A 21,519-nucleotide genomic window follows, 5' to 3' on the forward strand; every position below is an offset into this window, starting at 1 on the left:
AACATACAAAATGTTGAAAGGGATAGTTAAGATAGAAGTAGGAAAGTTGTTGCCATTGGTAGGTGAGGCTAGAACTAGGGGACATTGCCTCAAGATTCAGGGGAGAAGATTTAGGATGGAGATGAAGAGAAACTGTTTTTCCCAGAGAGTGGTGAATCTGTGGAATTCTCTGCTCAGGGAAACAGTTGAGGCTTCTTCACTGAATGTATTTAAGATACAGTTAGATAGATTTTTACATAGTAGGGGAATTAAGGGTTATGGGGAAAAGGCAGGTAGATGAAGCTGAGTTTATGGACAGATCAGCTATGATCTTATTGAATAGGAAGGCAGGCTCGATGGGCCGGATGGCCTGCTCCTGCTCCTATTTCTTATGTTCTTATAAGTTAGGCCCTCCGGTCCCAGTGACATCCTTGTAAATTTTCTCTGTACTATTTCAATCTTATTTACATCTTTCCTGTAGGTGGGTAACCAAAATTGCACACGGTACTCCAAATTAGGCCTGTCTTATACTACTTCAATGTAACATTCCAACTCCTGTACTCAATACCTTGACCTATGAAGGCCAATGTGCCAAAAGCTTTCTTAACGACTCTCTGTAACTTGACATCATTTTCAATGGACTTTGAACCTGTATTTCCAGATCAAGTTGTTCTACCTCAGTGCTCTGCCCCTCAGTGTGTAAGATCTACCCTGGTTGATCCTCCCAAAATGCAACATGTCACATTTATCTGCATTAAATTCCATCTGCTATTTTTGAGTAGTTGGGACTTCTGTGTATTGATAAAGGAAACCTTCCTGAACACATTTGACAAGCTCAATCTGGGAGTCCCAGTCAATATATGCAAAGTTAAAATCACCTACTATATATCAACCTTATGTTTCTTGTAATAGTCTGTGATCTTTCTACAAATTTGTACCTCTAAATGTTGGGGATTGTTGGGTTGTCTGTAATGTAGACCCATTAACCTGATCATACGTTTCTTATTCCTCAGTTCCACCCATAACACCTCACTAGACAAGTTCTCCAGTCTGTCCTGACTGAGCACTGCAATATCATTTTCCCTGAGTAGTAACGTCACCCCTCCCCTTTGATCCCTCCTGCTCTTAGGTGCCTAAAACAGTGGAACCCCAAAATATTATGCTTCCAGTCCTGCCCCTCTTCCAGCCAAATCTCACTAATGGCTACAGTACCACAATTCCACATGTTAATCCACTCCCTGAGCTCCTCTAGAATACTTCTTGCATTGAAGTATAAGCAACTCAGAACACCATACTCAACCATTTGCTTCCTGACTTTCTTTGAGGTCTTAACAACGTCTGCCTCCACAACCTCTCCACTAACAGTTCTGGCACTCTGGTTCCCATCCCCCTACAACTCTAGTTTAACCTCCCTGTGCAGAATGAGCAAGGGTATTAGTTCCCCTTCAGTTCAGGTGCAAACTCTCTTCTGTGCAGGTCCCAACTTCCCTGGAAGAGAGCCCAATCACCCAAAACTCTGAGGCCCTCTCTCCTACACCAACTCCTCAGCTGCATGATCTTACTATTCTGGCCACACTAGCAAGTGGCATGTGTAGTAATAATGAGATCACAACCCTGGAGGTCCTGCCTTTTAACTGCTCCTAACTCCCTAAACTCACTTTGCAGAATGTCATCCTCCTTCCTACCAATGCTGGAGGTTTGTTAATATTGCTGGGATGACTTAATTTGTTTTAAACCCCTCTATTCTTCTCATTAAATTGTATTTAATGACGTGTGTTTATTCTTTACTAAATAATCGCCCAGCTCTTCATTGTAGACACGTTATTACTTTCCTACATGGAAGGTTATTCCACATACTTCTGATGAGTGGTGGATTATGCTGACACAACATGTCCTTTCATGGAGGATTTAGAACTAGGAGAATATAATTTCAGCACTAACGTGTGGCCCACTAAGAATGAGGTAGCATTTGTTCTCCGACACATGTGAATTCACAGAATTCTCTGTCCCATGGAGATGAAGAAGCCAAATGATTTACAATGTTCACAGCTGAGACAGACAGTCAAGGGTTTTACAGAATGGACAGAAAAGCGGAGTTGAGGCCATGGCGAAGGTTCAAGGTGATAAGTGTATGGATCCTACTACCTCTGTACCAGTGTTCTCTAGTTTTCATGAAACACACTGAACTTACCATTCTTTTTAAACACGAGAAATACTGCCGATGCTGAAAATGTTGAGCTCAGCAAGTCAGTCAGCATCTATGGAGGGAAATAAATCCTGGTATAGAGTCTCAGTCCAAAACGTAGAACATACAGGGTTAATGGTAAGGCACTGAGGAGTGCAGTGGAACAGAGGGATCTGGGAATACAGATACAAAATTCCCTAAAAGTGGCGTCACAGGTAGATAGGGTCGTAAAGAGAGCTTTTGGTACATTGGCCTTTATTAATCGAAGTATTGAGTATAAGAGCTGGAATGTTATGATGAGGTTGTATAAGGCATTGGTGAGGCCGAATCTGGAGTATTGTGTTCAGTTTTGGTCACCAAATTACAGGAAGGATATAAATAAGGTTGAAAGAGTGCAGAGAAGGTTTACAAGGATGTTGCCGGGACTTGAGAAACTCAGTTATAGAGAAAGGTTGAATAGGTTGGGACTTTATTCCCTGGAGCGTAGAAGAATGAGGGGAGATTTGATAGAGGTATATAAAATTATGATGGGTATAGATAGAGTGAATGCAAGCAGGCTTTTTCCACTGAGGCAAGGGGAGAAAAAAACCAGAGGACATGGGTTAAGGGTGAGGGGGGAAAAGTTTAAAGGGAACATTAGAGGGGGCTTCTTCACACAGAGAGTGGTGGGAGTATGGAATGAGCTGCCAGACGAGGTGGTAAATGCGGGTTCTTTTTTAATATTTAAGAATAAATTGGACAGATACATGGATGGGAGGTGTATGGAGGGATATGGTCCATGTGCAGGTCAGTGGGACTAGGCAGAAAATGGTTTGGCACAGCTAAGAAGGGCCAAAAGGCCTGTTTCTGTGCTGTAGTTTCTATGGTTCTATGGTTCTATGGTTTATTCCCCTCCATAGATGCTGCTTGTTGTGTTTCTCCATCATTTCATGTGTGTTGCAAAGTTTATGTCAGTTATACTTCACATGTTGTGGGAATATTTCTAAAGGTTTGGAAAGAAAACTCTGTTTGAAGGTGTAACTCTAGTGCCTAATCTCCAGCCTAACCCTCATACTTGATAATTGGCTATTTGGCCGTTGACTATAAAACCAAAGAGAAGTCACCAGCTTTGTTACCAAATTACTGAAATAAACATGGGCTTTTGGAACATCTCTTTGCCCGGTTTGTTGTTCACACAATTGACCCCCCCCCCCCCCCCCGCCTCCCCACCCCAAACCTTTGTCCTGCCAATTTAACAGGTGGTTTTCTATTTGGTTGACATAGTAACTTATCTACAGGGCCTCTGATGGAATTTAACTAGTTAACACCAAACTCCAGCAGCTCTATAGTTAATTTTCTTCTAGAGGGACACCTACCTATCCCGTCCGAACAGCAGTGTCAGAAAATTGTACAGTACCTACCTGGCCTTCAGGGTCATATTTGAGGGGTCAGTGTAGAAACAAAAGATGTTCTGAACCAACATACTACCTTAGTTGAAAGGTATCAAAGAAGACTAATCTATATCTGTATTAATATTGATATCTCCTGTACAGTATGTGCTTGGGTTTATTATGTTAAATAAATACTTATTGACAGATCAGGATATCAAACACTTTTATTTTGCAGGTTGGTGGTGCTTTGTACATATATTTACTATATATGACAATTAAGTGATAGCACTCGCTGGTATAACAGATTATAAACTGCACCTCTCCCCCCCCCCCAACCCCCACCACCCCTGTCCTCAGTACTCCCACCTCACACTGAATTTATGTACAAATGCTTTTCTTCAAGGCTGAGAATGCAGTGGTGCCAGTGAAGAGTAAATGTGGTCAATCAGGGCCGCACCTATATCCCGTTTTAGCAGTCGATCAGCTTTTGATCTGGGCTTTCCCAAGCTGGGAACCCTAAATGAACAGGTACGTACAATGAACATCTCAATCTGAAACGTCAACTGTCCATTTCCTGCCTGTCATGCTGCGTTCCTCTGAGTCCATAATTTTGTGGTCTCTTCTGTCTCCAGTGCGATGATGCCCCATTTTGGTGAGTCATAACCTTATCTTAAATTGGCCACGTGGCTGGCAGTGAACAGAAGAATGATTAATGGGTGGGTGAATGAAAGCTGAGAAATGAGATGATGCAAAGAAGCTGCAATATGTGGTGAGATACTGGGAAGCCAGGAGCTTCAGTGGGAGCTTGGAGTGTTGTCGGCTGTTCCTAAAGGTGTCAATACAGCTGTAGAGGCATGCTATGGGGTGAGAAATGTCTTTGCCCTTATCTACCTTAATGACTTCTTCCCATCCAGAATGCACAGAGAATTTTTTACTGCTCCATACTTGGCCTCCTGGACAATCTTTAACTCCCTTCAGTCCACTATGGGAGCTTGATCAAGAAGCAATTAGTGATGGACATGTACTACCTTATCACAATGGTCACATCCTGCAAGTGGATGTGTAGATAGATAGATAGATAAATAAATAAATACTGAACAGGGCAACCCCTGTTTTGAAGTGGTTAGATATACAAAACTAACACAATGAGCAGATGATACTTAAAAATATGAAATCAATGTAGGAACAGCTTTTCAAGTCATTCTTTCAAAAATGATTGTTGATCTCCTGTCTCAAGCCTATCTTCCTCCTTAGTGTCCTATCAACTTTAGTGTTGAATATACTTCTGTCCTCTGGGCTAGGGAATTGTGCTATTAAAAGAGATCAATTTATCTGATTTGAACCTCAGTTGTGCCACTTTGATATTCCCTGTGAAGCTAATAAATCAGTAACACTGAGAAATTGGGATTTTACAGAATTACAGAAAATCAGTTTTTGGCAGAGTGGTTTATAATAAGATTTAACCATGAAGATTGAACAACTGAATTCCAGAGCCTGCTGGGTGCATTCTGCTGTTATAACTACCAGACGGCATTCACAGAGTCTCTGTGTTTAATATTTCAATCTCCCACTGAATTTCATCCTGGAAAACAAAACAAAAAGTCTGCAATTGGAACAAAGTTCTGTATTTGCAGAGAAAAATCGCATTTCCCACAATAATGATGCATTTTTAATAGTTTCAAACTCACGTGGGTCTAGCATTCTGAACAGACAAGGCTCCATAATACCCAATTCTGCTTTCTATGTATTAACTTCCAACCAGTACGGCTGTGTTACCCCAATTCCACATGTTCCATTGTTACTCATCCTCTTCCTGTGCAAACAATGGCTTATCCTTGGAGGTGGTTCTGGACAGTGAACATCTCTCTGTGGCTCACCCAACTCACACATTTTGAGCTTATTATACATTTCCCATAGTATTTCCTCAGCACGGAAATACCTAATCCCCTTGAGTTGAAAAATTATGGTTATGATCCTCCTGTTTTTCTAATTAATGACAATCCATAATTCTCAAACAACATAAAGTCACTTACTATATAGTAATCTACATGCTGTATTTCAAATTATACACATGCTTTGGCCACCGACACCTTTGCTGACTGTTCATTGTAGTCATTTCCTTCTAACTCTTCTTCCAGATCCTTCTCATTATCATCTTTATTGCTGAATTCTTCCACAACTGTGAACACATTGCTTTCTCCAACAGTAATATTTGTTAATTTAGATCTGACGATTTCGATGTCAGCTTGGAAGGTTTCCATACTATATACATCTGTGTCATTTGAAATGCTGGACAAGCAAGATGTAGATGTTGCACCGATGACGTTTCCTAATCAGAAAATTTATCGAGGTCAATGATTAGATACATAGCTAAGAAAATGCACTAGCCAAATCAGGTGCCAAAAATAAACACAAGTCTTAAAGGAAAAAAAATATTGGAAAGAGATTTAATTTTCTCTGGCAGTACATGGCTTTGTTTTTATACATTGCGTGTTTCCCCGGTTATATTTAAAGGCATCCGTTAGTCTTGCAAGACCATGGATCTGCGCCCGGGAAGTCTTCACTCTCCAGGGCACAGGCCTGGGCAAGGTTATATGGAAGACCAGCAGTTGCCCATGCTGCAAGTTTCCCCTCTCCACGACACCAATGTTGTCCAAGGGAAGGGCAAGGGCCGATACAGCTTGGCACCAGTGTCGTCGCAGAGCACTGTGTGGTTAAGTGCCTTGCTCAAGGACACAACACGCTGCCTTGGATGGGGCTCGAACTCATAACCTTCAGATCACTAGTCGAATGCCTTAACCACTTGGCCACGTGCCCACAGCACGCTTATATAAAATTGCACAAAATAGTAATTTTACAGTGAATAATATGGTAGAATCTCTTATTGGGAAAATGCCAACAAAGCACCTGTAAAATCCTAATGTCTAGTCCAACATAAGTTAAACAGGGAAATCATATTTTACAAATCTGTAGGTGTTTGATATTGTGACTACCATAGAATGGGGTTTATTTGGGCTTTCTGTAAATTAGATAAGTAGAGACTATGGCACAGAATAATGGATTGAGGATAGACTAACAAATAGAAACGGTAGGAATGAAGAGCTTATTTCAGGTTGCCAAACTGTGACCAGTGGAATAAAATAAGTATCAGTTACTGGGTCACCATCTGTGTCAATCACTCAAAGGGAGATGATATGCATTCATTTTTTTGAGAGTCACTGGAAAAGTAGAATTTAATACCTATCCCTAATTTCTCATGAACTTAATGGTTGACTGAGCCATTTCAGGGGTTATTTAAGTGTCAACCTTTCACTTAGTGGGCCTAAAATTACACGTAGGCTGGGTAAGGATGGCAGATAGTAGAACACCAGTGGGTTTTTACAACAATCTGATAGTTCTGTCATCTTTATGCAAGAAGCTGAATTTCAAGGTTGTATGTGGCATACATACTCTGATTATAAATTTACTTTGATTTAAACTTTTAATCGCTGGTTTTTAAAATAATTAAATATTGTCAATCTGAATTTAAATCCCATAGAATAACACTACTATCCCGGAACAATTAAAATAGATGCAGATAAGATAAAGCCTCTCAGCACCTTCTCAAGTGCGATGAAGGAAGGGCAGCAGTGAAATGTTGCCTTAATGCAATAATGCAACCTCCCCAACTAAATTTATAAGACATTTAGACAGGTACGTGGACAGGGAATTTATAAGACATCTAGACAGGTACGTGGACAGGGAAGCTTTCCAGGGGTTCCTAACCTCCCAACCAAGAACCACTAAGTTAATGGTAAGGCTCCATGGCATAAAGATGGTTGGGAGCCCCTGCTTCAGATGGGTCAAATGCAGGCAAATGAGACTAGTTCACCTGGGCCAGCATGGACAGATTGGTTCAATGGCCCTGATTCCACTCTGTATGACTCTATGAGCTGTGATAGTGGAATTTGAATTCTGGATTCTTAGTAGAGCATCTGCAGGATAAAGTCCTTAAGGGAAAGGAAGTTGTGAAGACACAAAGAAATTACAAACTGACATACAGATTGAATGCAGATGGAATATACTGTGGAGAAATGTAAAGTCAGCAGACTTCAGCCTCCCATTATGGCCTGTCTTCATTGTTTACAGTATATGCCAGGTTAGACCATTGGCTGAATGAAATGGCTCTGACTATAGAGAGCTATCTAAACAATGGATCAGAAATGAAGGTTCATTGTTACAATTGCAGAATGAAGAAATAACAAAGAAAACATACCGCATTCTTTATTTATACTTGTGGCAGGCTCCTCGGTGTTGGATAATGGTGTGGTTGTTATGATGGACATACTGTTGCCTGAGCCAAAAGTGCAGTTGTTCAGACTTGAGTTGCAGATGCATATCTTGCATATCACCGGGGACTGCACTGCTGGGGGAGAAAAAATAACAAGTGCTTGCTGACCATCTTGTAATTAACCATCACTTAACTCCCACTTTGAAGGCTGGAAGGGCAACCCTGAGTAATGTTAGGGACGAATGAGAAATGGGGTGTGAAAATTTCACTGATTGGTGGGATAATATTGCAGAATTCACACCATTTTTCTGAGGTGCTCTAAAGATGATTGATGGAGACTTTCTCAGCAATTCTCCTTCAATATTGCTGCATGGTAAATCCTTTCTCAATAAGGACGAAAGTTTATTTTTACTTCCAACAATATCGGTCATCTGCCTGGACTCACTGTTCACTCCCACATCCCTAGGGTAACCCCACTTCATTATATTCCATATTAAACTAAAAGCCTGCAATTCTGATTGATTTAGCATGCTGCCGACATTCCTAGATTTAATCCTGATGAAGGACATAGGCCTGAAACATCAACTGTTTATTCCCTTCCAAAAATGCTGCCTGACTTGCTGAGTTCCTCCAGCATTCGGTGTGTGTTACGCAAGATTTCAAGCATCTGCAGAAACTCTTATGTTTAATGCAGACTGCTCTCTTTGAAAGCTCTGCCAGTTTGACCTGATGATCCAGTTCCATTTCTGCATTTTTCAGTTTCTATATTATAGTAGGAAAATTCAGCATCCTCCCTAGCTTCCTGCAGTCACCCCTCTCCTGACACATTATATTTATTAAGAAACTGACTAGAGGGCCAGAATGCAACCATTATTTCAATCAGATATGTTCTTTCAAGTCGTCCTAAATACAGAGGTGCTGTTTCTTCTACCCAGATGGTAGGAACATAACCTCAGGACAAAGATTCACTGAGATGTGGGTAAATTTCTTTCCACAGAGGTTTTCTGCTTTTAAACAGCAGAGAATGAACATCCACTTGTTGGCTGAGGTTAAAGGATATTTGGGGATGTGGGAATATAGACTGTGCAAGGAAATCAACAATGCTCAGGATTTAGAACAGAGCACCGAAACAGGCCCTTCAGCCATGATGTTTCAGCTGAGAATTAAGACAAATTAAACTAAGCCTATCTGTCTGCAATTCCTTAAGGTTGGTATAGGCAGGGGCGGTAGAGGGGATATGCTCCCACTACCTATTAAGTGCTCCCAAAGGCGCGAGTCTCAAATAGCCTCTGAGAATCAAGTCCAGCTCTTGGCCTAGACGTGTGGCTTAGCTACTAAGCCCAGTGAAGACATTTCTACTTCCAGGAGTTGGGGGGGTGGGGGGAGGAGGCAAAGGTTGGTTACTGGTGCCTTAAAACCAGTCGCTTCGGGCAGGTGGCGTTTATCAGCCATGGTTGGCAGCTCAACTCTAGGAGAAGAAAAACTGATCCCAAACCTCCAATTCCTTGCCTGTATACCCACTCGTGGGAAATGTTTCGGGAGTAAGCCATGAGGAAAAAATCCAGAGCTGAAGTCCCTAAGACAGTTTAATGCTGACTGGCAACTCCTGCAATGCCACTGGTGCCAAATTGTATCAGTCTTTGCCATCCCTTTGGATTCTTCAGCCACGTGGAGGAGGAGAGCTTGCTACATGGGCAACACATTGCTCTCCATATTCTACTGCCCTGGCTTGTATACTGGCATATGTTTCACATAGAGCACTGGGAAGCAACATCCATGGTCAATCCCAACCAACGGAGGGCCTCCTATCTGCCTGCACTTGATCTATATCCCTCTATTCCCTGCGTGCTCATATCCCTGTGTAAGTGACTCAAATGTCACTATTGCCTCTGCTTCCACCACTACCCCTGTAGACCATTCCAGGCACACACCATTCTCTGTGTAAACAACCTGCTCTGCACATTCCCTTCAAAATTTACCCTTTCTCACCCTAGAGCTATGCACTCTCATATTTGACATTTCTACCCTTGGTCAAAGGCTTCCTTTGTGAAATCCTTGAGACAGGCATTAAGTTCACCAGACAAATGCAAGTAAGTTATCTTTTGTCTTTGTCAAAGATAATTCTTCAATCCAACAACCAGCTCCATTTACAAATACTGTATCTATTGTATATCGTAGAAGAGCCCAGCAAATATTGGCATTATTTAAATTCTAAGTAAGGGCAATAAAGAAGAAAAAGAGTTTAGAATCAGTTAGTCAGTGACACTCTTGTCTCTTGATGCTGATGCTATTTGAGCACATGACTTAGGCTGGTGCTCCAGTGCAGTTCTGAGGCGCACCACTGGTTCTGTCGTCTTCTGGTTGAGATGTAAAGCCAAGAGCTTTGTTTCACCTCAAAACACTATTCCCAGTGCCACTCTTGATAGATACCCTTTAACCAATATCTTAAATCAGCCTTATACTGCAGCATGTAAACTAATGGCCCCTCCATTTCAACAGTGACAATATTTTGAAACTGCCTCAATGAATCTGCATTTCTCTGGATTGGAAAATGTTATGCAAATTGTTTCTTTCCACAATAGCAAATAACACTAGACCGCAGCGGTGTCAACGCTTAGAAACGCTGTTCTGAAGTCTAGTCCTGCCATCAGTTTCCTTCTGGTGGCAGGACCAGACGCTCATATTTTTTTTGGATTGAGGTAGGTTGAGGGTGAGTGAAGGTGGATTACAGCATTGCTTAAACACCAATAAGCAGCTTCGACACTTCCTATGGAATATTGCCATGGGTGTAATCAGGAAAGTAGACATCAATGTAGAGTTGGCTCAAAAAGTAACTTGAAATGTTTGCAAATGGAAAGCAAGCATGACATATCAGCAACAATAAGAAGCTACTTCTAGGAATCACTGATTTTCTTCTTATTAATTTAAAGTCCAATGATTTTTAAGTATGCACAATGCTTTGCAATGCTTGAGTGATTAAGCAACAAAATTCCAAAGCATTTGAATTTTATCCTGTAGATCAAATTCTCAAATTTATCCCATATCTTGATGTGTAGTTTCATCAGTGATCTGCCTTTCTCTAATCCATTTCACTATGATCAGAAGCAAAGGTTAAACCAGGCCCCAATTTCAATTTCATATTCTGGGTAAAATATAAAATACAGATCCAAGAAAATTGACAATTATTTTAAATTTATTAGTTCTGTATTAAGATATTGAGCATAAAAGTTGATCTAATGGAAAATTTTAAATTCTGTGAATAAAAAAAGGCTAAAATTCTGATGAAAATACACTGAAGCATTAAACACATCATTTCATCAAAAACGTTCATGTTTTTCCAGTACATGTATTTTAAATTATCATTTTATATTTGATTTTTCTACATCCCCTGAATGCAGATTGCTGGAGTTAGTTATGAACAATCTAATTTCCAATTCTGAAAAATCTTGACATATTAATGTACTTACCATAAGAAGGTGGCTTCAATAATTCAGTCATTGGAATCTTATTAGTAGAATTAACTGCTGGAACCAATTGAGAGAAGTTAGACAAACTCTGTATCAATATTCCTCTATAATCACTAAAACATTCTTATTACATAAAATAACTAAATGCCATATCAAATTATTAAAATTAGGATTGATGTTTTTCATCATTGAAATTTTGTAAGAAAAAGAACCTGTATTTATTTGCTACCTTTAAGTCAGTAAAATTATTCCAGAGCACAATACAGGAGCATATTCTCAGAAAATCCCAAGTTTGTAGTAAGCACATTTATGGATGATAGTACTTGAAAAAATAAATAAGCTAATCGGGAGAGTTTTCTGTCTTAAGTATTGGCAGTGGATGATGTCTATATGGATTTTAGCAAGGTCATTGACAAAGTCCCTCAAGGTAGGCTAGTTTTGAAGGTTAGATTGTAGGGATCTAGGGGAGATAGTGGATTGAATTCATAATTCAGTGTTAGAAAGCAGAGAGCGATGGTGGAGGTTTGTTTCTCAGACGGGTGGTCTGTGTGTAGTGGTGTGCCACGGGGGTTGATACTGTGACCTTTGTTGTTTGTAATTTACGTAAAGAATTTGGATGAGAATGTACAATGTATGGTTACTAAATTTGTGGATAATACTAAAATAGGTGATGTAGGTAGTGTAGAATGTTATGAAAAATTGCAGAGGGACCTTGAACAGGTAAATATGTGGGCTGAAGATTGGTTTTCAAACCATATACACTGGTTTAAGCAATCAAATCAGCGTGAGACTTCTACAGTGAATGATAGAGCCCCAGGGTTTGTCATGGAACAGAAGGACATGGAAGGGCACGTGCATTGTTCACTGAAAGTGGTATCATGGGTGGATAAGGTAGTAAAGAAAGCATTTGGCACACTGGCCTTCATTAGTCGGGGAGGGCTGTGAGTATATCGGAGTTGGGAAGTTATATTGCAGAATATAAAAGCAAGGAGATAATGCCGAGCCTTTAAAAGACACTAGGCAGGCCGCACTTGAGTATTGTCAACAGTTTTGGGTCCCATATCTCAGAAAGGATGTGTTGTCATTGGAGAGAGTCCAGAGGAGGTTCACGAGGATGATTCCAGGAATGAGGGGGTTAACATATGAGGAGCATTTGGCATCTTTGGGCCTGTACTCACTGCAATTTAGAAGAATGCGTGGGGATCTCATTGAAACCTACCGAATGCTAATAGGACTAGATAGGGTGGATGTGCAGAGGATGTTTCCTATGGTGGGGGTATCCAGAACTAGAGGGCACAGCCTCAACACTGAGGGACAACCTTTTAGAACTGAGGTAAGGAGGAATGTCTTTTAGGCAGAGAGTAGTGAATCTGTGGAATGGTCTGCCACCGATAGCAGTGGAGGCCAAGGGTATGCTTAAGGTTGATCGTTTCCTGATCTGTCAGGGCATCAAAGGATAGGGCAAAAAGGTAAGTGTGTGGGGTTGAGTGGGATCCAGGATCAGCCATGATGGAATGGCAGAGTAGACTCAATGGGCTGAATGGCCTAATTCTGCTCCTATATTTTATGATCTTACATATGATGTTGGTGAGGCTGTTTTTAGAGTATTGTGTGCAGTTCATGTCATCCCATTATAGGAAATATGTTATTAAACTAGAAAGATGCAGAAAAGGTTTATCAGGATGTTGCCTGGAGTTTGGGGCTGAAAAACAAGGAGAGGTTGTTTAGACTGGGAACGGAGGAGATTGAGGGGTGACCTGATAGAAGTATATAAGATCATGAGGGACGTAGGGTGAAAACATAATCTTTTTCACAGGAAGGAGATGCTAAAGTCAACAAAACATAGGTTTATGATCAGAAGTGAGTGATTTAGTAGGGACATTTGGTATTAATTACTGAAGAGATTTATAATACTAGATACTACAGAAGGAGTCTTGGATTTATCACCAAGATAAATACCCAATTGCCTTGGAGTTTTGGCTGCTTGCCAACTATATACCACACCTTTATAATTAATTCTCTAACTGACAGAAAGGTCTTAGCATCTTGCTCCCAAGGACATCATTAAATTTATTGCTAACTCCATCATTTCAGCACAGCAGCTTGAAATTTCTGATGGTGTTGATTCTGGATAATGTTATTTTTTTTTGTATAATAGCTAAATATGTGGAATATGTTTGTTTAATAGCTCATATTGACACCAATTGATTTTACAGAAACCATCAAGAATACTTCAAAAATGTATAAAGTTGTAGTGTTTGGATTGGCAAGTCAGTGCAGGCGTTTTCCTCCATAAGTAATTGGCACAGTAGAGTAGTGGGTAGTGCTGATGGCCCACAGCTCCAGCAGTTCTGACCTCGGATGCTGACTGCATGGACTTTGTACATTCTCTCTTAAGTTTCCTCCAATACTCCCACATCATAAAGACACACGTATTGGATAAACCGGCCGTTGTAAGTCGCACCTAATATGTCAGTGGTTGTTAGGATCTGAGAGGAGATGATGGAAATGATCAGGAGAATAGGTTACAGAGAAATTAGGAGGGGAATAGGACTGGTGTGTGAGGTGGCATATACTCAATGGTCTCCTCTACAGGTTCACACGCCCCTCTCCCCCAGCTTCCAAATGCCCAACCTACATACAGCTTGTACATATAAACGGGTATTTGGAAGATGAGTGGGTTGTATTTGCCAGCTGCTGAGGGGGTGTAGGCATCTCCTGCCATGTGGCAACTTGGCTCATGGCCACAGTTTCAACTTGCCACCTGTCTGGGTTGGAAACTGTTCACAAGAACGGAACCCTGCTGCAGACTGGGGAGGATATGTGTTGTAGGGAAAATACGGAAATATGTCCATTTTTATAAATTCTACAAACTTTCTTATTTGTGAACTTCCAATTCTTCAAAGCTTTTAAAAACGGGACTTCTTGCCTCCTTCATTTCATTTAGATCCTAATCTTTAAGGGTTATCAGTCTTTTATTAGGGCTGTAGAGAGCTGCAGAGAGGAGTGCATTCAACCCAATACATCATGGGCATATCCCTCCTCATCATCTACTCTACATGAGGCACTACCTCAGGAAGAAAACATCTATCATCAAAGATCCCCACCATCTGGGCCATGCCTACTTTTTGCTGCTCCCATTGGGCAGAAGGTACAGTAGCCTGAAGTGCCCTCCATTAGGTTCAAGAACAGCTTCTTCCCTTCAACCATCTGATTCTCAAACTAACCTGCACCACACTTATCACCACCTCACTATAGCAACACTATCACCACCTTGACCGCTTTGCACTGCAATGGACTTGTTTTGTGTTCTTTCTTTGTGTAATTTATGTTTTTCTTGTGAATGTACATATGCGTATGATCCTGCTGCAAATAAGCTGTTCATTGCACTTGTGCATATGAGAATAAACAAACAATTTAAGATCATTGCTACCTACACAATGACAATCAGGATATGCTGTTGTTAGCAGCAAAATGAACAGCAATAAATTATTCGTGAATGCAACTTTTATGTGTGTTGCTTGAAATTCCAGCATCTGCAATCTCCTCATGTTTGAGTAATAAATTATTTCGCTGTTCTTATTTAATTTAACTAAACTGCCACTATTTTCTCTTGTTTGTGATTAGATTACTGCACTGTGAAGCCTCTTCCAGGGATGCCTACCCTGAAGAAGTTTAAATCTTCCCAGTCTTGGCCCGAAACAGCGACTATACTCTTTTCCATACATGCTGCCTGGCCTGTTGAGTTCCTCCAGCATTTTGTGTGTATATAATTTTCCTATCCTGTTAGACTATGTCATGTATTTTGTATGTCTGACATCATTTTCACACACTCCCATTCTTAGCATCAGGATTGAATTTCCTCATCGTCCTAAGTCCATAAGGCAAGATCACATATCTATATAGAAAAACACAGTGATGCAAAACAGATTCTACACAAGAGGCTCTACACGTGAGTATGCAGGGAATGGAGGGATAAGGATCTCCTGCTCACAGAAGAAATATAGTTTAGATTGGCATGCTTTGCTGTACTGTTCCATGTCTTATGCTCCATTACGAGATTTGGCCAAAATCTTCAGTCAATGGTGCAGCTTTTAAAGAAATACTTAAATAATAAAAAAAGGTATGGAGAGATTATTTGAGGAAAAGAATTCCAGAGCAGGGACCTAGGGATCTGTGTCTTGGGGCAGATCATGAAGATAAAGAAGAAAAGGAAATAATATGAAGAATTAGGAAAGGTGTCTGAACTAAAAGTGTATGACTCACAGGGTCAAATCATAGCTCAGAAATAACAGAGGAATAAAAGGACTGACATCAGTTAGGGAAGATCTAAGCAGAATTTTTACCTTGTTCTCTGACTAGTTGTTCACTGAGATTTGGGTCACATGTTTTAAGAACCTGGAGAAAGATGCCACAGGCCTTCGACCCTTTCCGGATGACGACAGAGAGCAGCTCGGATGCCTTGGAGAGCACCTCAGTCTTAGAGATAATGACGTTAAGTTCATATTGACTGAGAATCCGAGCACTGTACAGGGAGTAAGCAATCTGCTCCGCCACCGCGGGGGGCATTGACATGCTCATCGCGTAGTAATGTTTGCGGAGATCTGTCAATTGCAAACACAACATGTAGTTTATTAGTTGAAAATGATCTTTACAAGCGTTAATTAAAGCAGCAATATCCTCTTACTGTAACAAAGCAAATTTTATATGAAATGTCGCAAAACACATCACAGGAAGTGGGTGGGAACCAGAGTGCCAGAACAGAGAGTGGAGTGGTTGTGGAGGAAGATGTTGCTAAGCCTACATACAAAGTCAGGAATCAGAAGTTCAGGCATGGTGGGACTAGTGCTCTGAGCTGTGTATATTTCATCGCAAGGGGTATTGTAAAGGTGGATGAGTTTAGAAATAGATCTGCATGTGGAATTATGACATTATAGCCATTAGTGAGACTTGGTTGCAGGAGCAGCAGGACTGGCAGCTCAATGTTCCGGGGTTCTGTTGTTTTAGTCGTTATGGCGCAGGAGCAGGCATTATTAGTCAGGGAAAATGTCACAGCAGTGTTCGTTTAGGACAGAACAGAGAGCTCATCTAGTGAGGCTTTATGGGTAGAACTGAAGAATAAGAAAGGTATGACCATGTTAATGGAATTATAATATACACCACCCAACACACCTAGGGATTTAGAGGAGCAAATTTGTAGAGGGATCGCAGACTTGCAAGAAGTATAAGGTTGTGATAGTCGATGATTTTACCTTTCTAAGCTGGCATAGAAAGAGATTGTAAATATGTTCAGAAAGTTTCCTTAATCAATACATAGATGTCCCAACTAGAGAGAGTGTGATACTGGATCTCCTATTCAGGAATGAGACAGGGCTGGTGACAGAGGTTTGTGTAGGGAAACATTTTGCATCTAGTGACCATAATGCCATTAGAAACATAGAAAACCTACAGCACAATACAGGCCTTGTGGTCCACAAAGTTGTGCCGAACATGTCCTTACCTTAGAAATTACATAGGGTTACCCATTGCCCTCTATTTTTCTAAGCTCAATGTACCTATCCAGGAGTATCTTAAAAGAGCCTATTGTATCCGCCTTCACCACTGTTGCCGGCAGCCCATTCCACGCATTCAGCACTCTCTGCATAAAAAAAACTTACCCCGACATCTCCTCTGTACTGTGTTCAGGAAATTTAAATCTCCCAGCACGCCAACCCTGCTATTATTACATCTTTCCAGAATCTGTCTCCCCATCTGCTCCTCGATGTCCCTGTTACTACTGGGTGGTCTATAAAAAACACCCAGTAGAGTTATTGACCCCTTCCTGCTCCTTCCACCCACAGAGACTCTGTATCTCCGATCAACAGTGCCACGCCCCCACCTCTTTTGCCTCCCTCCCTGTCCTTTCTGAAACATCTAAAGCCTGGCACTTGAAGTAACCATTCTTGCCCCTGAGCCATCTGAGTCTCTGTAATGGCCACAACATCATAGCTCCAAGTGCTCTAAGCTCATCCACTTTGTTCATGATGCTTCCTGGATTAAAATAGACACATCTCAAACCATCGGTCTGAGCGTATCCCTTCTCTATCACCTGCCTACCTCCCTCTCACACTGTCTCCAAGCTTTCTCTATTTGTAAGCCAACCGCCCCTTCCTCTGTGTCTTCAGTTCTGTTCCCACCACCCCCCATCAATTCTAGTTTAAACTCTCCCCAATAGCTTTAGCAAACCTCCCTGCCAGGATATTTGTCCCGTCAGATTCAAGTGCAACACGTCCTTTTTATACAGGTCATGCCTGCCCCAAAAGAGGTCCCAATGATCAAGAAATCTGAATCCCTGCCCCCTGCTCCAATCCCTCAGCCACACATTTATCCTCTAGCTCACTCTATTCCTATACTCACAGTTGTGTGGCATAATTACATTAGTTTCAATGTAATTATGGAAAAGGATATAGACCTAGTCCTCAGGTTAAGATTCTATTTTGGAGAAAGTCAAATTGTTTTCTGGCAAAGGTGTTCTTGGTAAGGTGAATTTTTGAGAGTACAGAATTTGTATATTCCTACCAGAATAAAAGACAAGGATAACAGATTTAGGGAACCTTGGTTTTCAAGAGATATTGAGGCGCTGGTTAAGAAAGAAAAGGAGGTGCATAGCAGGGTTAGGTAGGCAGGTACTCAAGGAGTATAAGAAATGCAAAGGAACACTTAAGGAGAAGGAAAAGAAGGCATAAAGTTGTTCTAGCAGACAAGGTGAAGGAGAATCCCAAAGGCTTTTACAGATATATGAAGACCAAAAGGATAGCAAGGGACAAAATTCGTTCTCTGGAAGGTCAGATTGCTCATCTATGTAAGGAGATCTTAATTGGATTCTTTGCATCTGTATTTACTTTGGAGATGGACAGAGTCTATAGATGTGAGACGTTGCAGTAGTGAAGTCTTGGACCCTATACAGAGGAGGAGGTGTTCACTGTCTTGAGGCAAATTTGTGTGGATAAGTCCCCAGGGTCTGACAATGTGTTCCCTCGGACCATGTGGGAAGCTAGTGCAGAAATTGCAGGGGCCCTAGCAGAGATATTTAAAACACCCTTAGCCACGGTTGAGGTGCCGGAGAATTGGAGGACAGCTAAAGTTGTTCCGTGGTTTAAAAAAGACTTTAAGAATAAACCAGGAAATTATAGGCATGTGAGCCTGACGTCAGAAGTGGGAAAATTATGGGCAGGTATTCTAAGGGACTGGATATATAAGTATTTGGATAGGCACAGATTGATTAGAGATAGTCAAAATGGCTTTTTGCGAGGTAAGTCATGTCTAACCAATCTAACTGAGCTTTTCAAGGAAGTTACCAGGAAAGTTAATAAAGATAAGGTAGTCGTTGTTGCCTACATGGACCTTAGCAAGGGCTTTGACAAGATCCTGCATGGGAGGTTGGTCAAGAAGGTTCAGTTACTTGGCATTCAAGTTAAGGTAGTAAACTGAATTAAGCATTGGTTTCACGAGAGAAGCCACAGGGTGGTAACAGATGGTTGCCTCTCTGACCGGAGGAATGTGACTAGTGGTGTGCCTCAGGGATTGGTGCTGTGTCTGTTGTTGTTTGTCACCTATAATCAATGATCTGGATGATAATGTGGTAAACTGGATCAGCAAATTTGCGAATGGCACCAAGACTGGGGGTGTAGTTGACAGCGAGGCAGACTATCAAGGCTTGCAACAGGATCTGGACCAGCTGGAAAAATGAGTTGAAAAATAGCAGATGGAATTTAATATAGATCTGGCAATACAGGTCCATAATTCCTTGAAAGTGACATCAGACTTACGTTTGTAGATCCGGTTGTAAAGAAAGCTGTTGGCACATTGGTCTTCATAATACAATGTATTGATTACAGGTTTTGGGATGATATGTTGAAAATGTTGGAAGAGTGAGGCATAATTTGGGGTATTTTGTCCAACTTTGGTTACCTACCCACAGCAAAGATGTAAATAAGATCAAAAGAACGCAGGGAAAATTTACATGGATATGGTCAGGACTGGAGGACCTGAGGTATAGGGAAAGGTTGTATAGGTTAGGAGTTGATTCCCTAGAACATCAAGGATTGGAGGGAGATTTGATAAAGGTATACAAAATGATGAGGGGTGTGGCTAGGGTAAATGCCTGCAGGCTTTCTCTCACTAGGGTTGTGTGAGACTACAACTAGAGGTATTGGGTGAAATGCTTAAGGGGAACATAAGGGGGAACTTCTTCACTCAGAGGGTAGTGAGAGTGTGGAATGAGCTGCCAGCGCAATTGGTTGTTGTGGGGGCAATTTCAACATTTAAGACAAATTTCGATAAATATTTTCTATTGATGGGAGGGGTATGGAAGGTTATGGTCTGAGTGCAGTTTGATGGAACTAGGCAGCATTGAATAGACAACTATGACTCTATAACTATAAGGAGGAAAACTAAAAGGACACTGAACCAAATAATGAGATATTAGTGATCAAAGCAGAGTCTGAAGAATTAAGAGGATAGGACAAAGAGGGTTTTATAGTATGAACCTTAGAGCCTCGGCAGCTGAAGGGAGCAACATATAAAGTGCTGGAGGAACTCAGTAGGTTAGTTTGCACCTAAGGAGAGAAATGGTTCTCAACAGCTGAAGAGCTGTCACTGGTGAGGCAATAATAATTTTGGATGTCTAGAAAGCTACCATGAAATGAATCATAACGTTAATGGAGGACCTTTGGCCCATTTCTCCCATGACAACCAAAACTGGACTATAGCTGACCACTATTTGTAATTTTAAAGGCCTCTTCTTTCAACCAAATTCCATTCTTAATTTCTTTAATCAGTACTCCAGGATTACTTTGTGAAATCATTAGCAGCTCCATTCATGCGCTGATGCAGAAATAGGAATATACAGTCAAAGCTGACCTCCACTGCTGAAAACTTTGCTGACTCAATGATTATACAAAAATCAATTCTTACACATTGTTCTCACAACTACTTAAAATTAAACACATATAAAAGAGGTTAAATGAAAATTTAACAATCTGTAGGTGAAGTATCTCCTCATCCTGGGGGGTGGGGGGGGTGCTTCGTATGCGCAGGTGTTGCTCCTTCAGAATAATATGAAAAATTCTATTGTTTAAAAAACTTTCTTTTACTTTCTGCACTAACTTAATCCCATGTATATATCCCAGTCAGAGGCGTAGACATATAGCATGGAAGCCCTTGGTCTACCGTGTCCTTTGGCAGGATGGGCCTGAAACGTCAACTGTACTCTTTTACCACAGATGCTGCCTGGCCTGCTGAGTTCCTCCAGCATTTTGTGTATGTTGCTCAGATTTCCAGCATCTGCAGATCCCCTCTTGTTTCTGTTTTAAACATTGTAATTGTGCCCACTTCTCCAAATTCCTCTGGCAGCTCGTTCTACATAACCAACACTCTCCATCTAAAGAAGCTTTCCTTCAGTTCTCTTCTAAATTTTTTCCCTTTCACATTGACAATTGTGCCCTCTAGTTTTAAACTCCCCTGCCCTGGGAAAAATATTGTGACCACTAACCCTATTCATGCTCCTCATGGATTTAAGCACCTACATAATGTCACCCCTCAGCCTCCTATACTCCAGGGAAGTTTTTATTTCAGAGATTCCTTATTTTATTTTATGGAGTATCTTCTTACCAGTTGGTTGAGAGCATTAATTAGTGTAATAACTTTAAGCCAGAAGCAAAGATCCCTCTCTCTACATCTAACAAGTAACAATAGAATGTGAATTCTTACCAAACTCTATTGTCCTGCTTGATAACACTTCAGTGCTGGACATCTGAGGCTTTAGGTGTCCAGCTTTGTAAACCTTCGGCGTACCACTCAGATTCATTTTTCCAAGTTGTGTTACTGTGAAAATGCTCTGTTGCTTCCTCCCTTAAGTCACATGCGGTGTGGAAGTTTCAGCCCCTGTCCAGCATGCTTTGTTGTTTATCTCTTCCACGTAATTCGCAAGGGAATCTCCAAGTTCCGCAGCGCATTAAACAGCACTATCTGTAAAGGAAGAGGAGTTTCCTTCCTCTCCAGTCATGCTTGGCTGACTGCTTTGGCACATTTCAGTAAAAGATTTTCACCCTCATTCACTTGGAGTGGGGTTCATTTGGCTTTGCTTTAAAAAGAAACATCACTTACATTTACATTTGTAGCTCTGATAAAACAATTTGGCAGTGATACTTTTGTTTAGTATTTTGACCACACATCTTGCTCATACGATTTAAAGGAACAGTCAGCTTT

At 41.0% G+C, this 21,519-nt stretch overlaps 1 protein-coding gene across 6 annotated transcripts; it reads right to left on the bottom strand.

The window, feature by feature from the left end:
• Window positions 1-3,877: 3,877 nt before the first annotated feature.
• LOC140201562 (uncharacterized) lies at window positions 3,878-21,215 on the bottom strand. 6 transcript variants are annotated; one of them, XM_072265986.1, is made up of 6 exons: window positions 21,022-21,215; window positions 15,618-15,875; window positions 11,272-11,328; window positions 7,790-7,939; window positions 5,568-5,863; window positions 3,878-5,116 (listed from the first exon to the last, which is right to left on the bottom strand). In XM_072265986.1, the coding sequence occupies exons 1-5, from the start codon at window positions 21,116-21,118 to the stop codon at window positions 5,598-5,600; spliced, it is 828 nt and encodes a 275-aa protein (XP_072122087.1). In that variant the 5' UTR covers window positions 21,119-21,215; the 3' UTR covers window positions 3,878-5,116; window positions 5,568-5,597. The 6 variants fall into 6 exon arrangements, with proteins under 6 accessions (XP_072122087.1, XP_072122342.1, XP_072122255.1 ...); XM_072266241.1 differs by having other exon boundaries at window positions 3,878-5,863; window positions 7,790-7,936; window positions 11,272-11,325; XM_072266154.1 differs by having other exon boundaries at window positions 3,878-5,863; window positions 11,272-11,325.
• Window positions 21,216-21,519: the final 304 nt, after the last annotated feature.

The sequence above is a fragment of the Mobula birostris genome, chromosome 1 (assembly GCF_030028105.1).
Source record: "Mobula birostris isolate sMobBir1 chromosome 1, sMobBir1.hap1, whole genome shotgun sequence".
NCBI lineage: Eukaryota > Metazoa > Chordata > Chondrichthyes > Myliobatiformes > Myliobatidae > Mobula > Mobula birostris.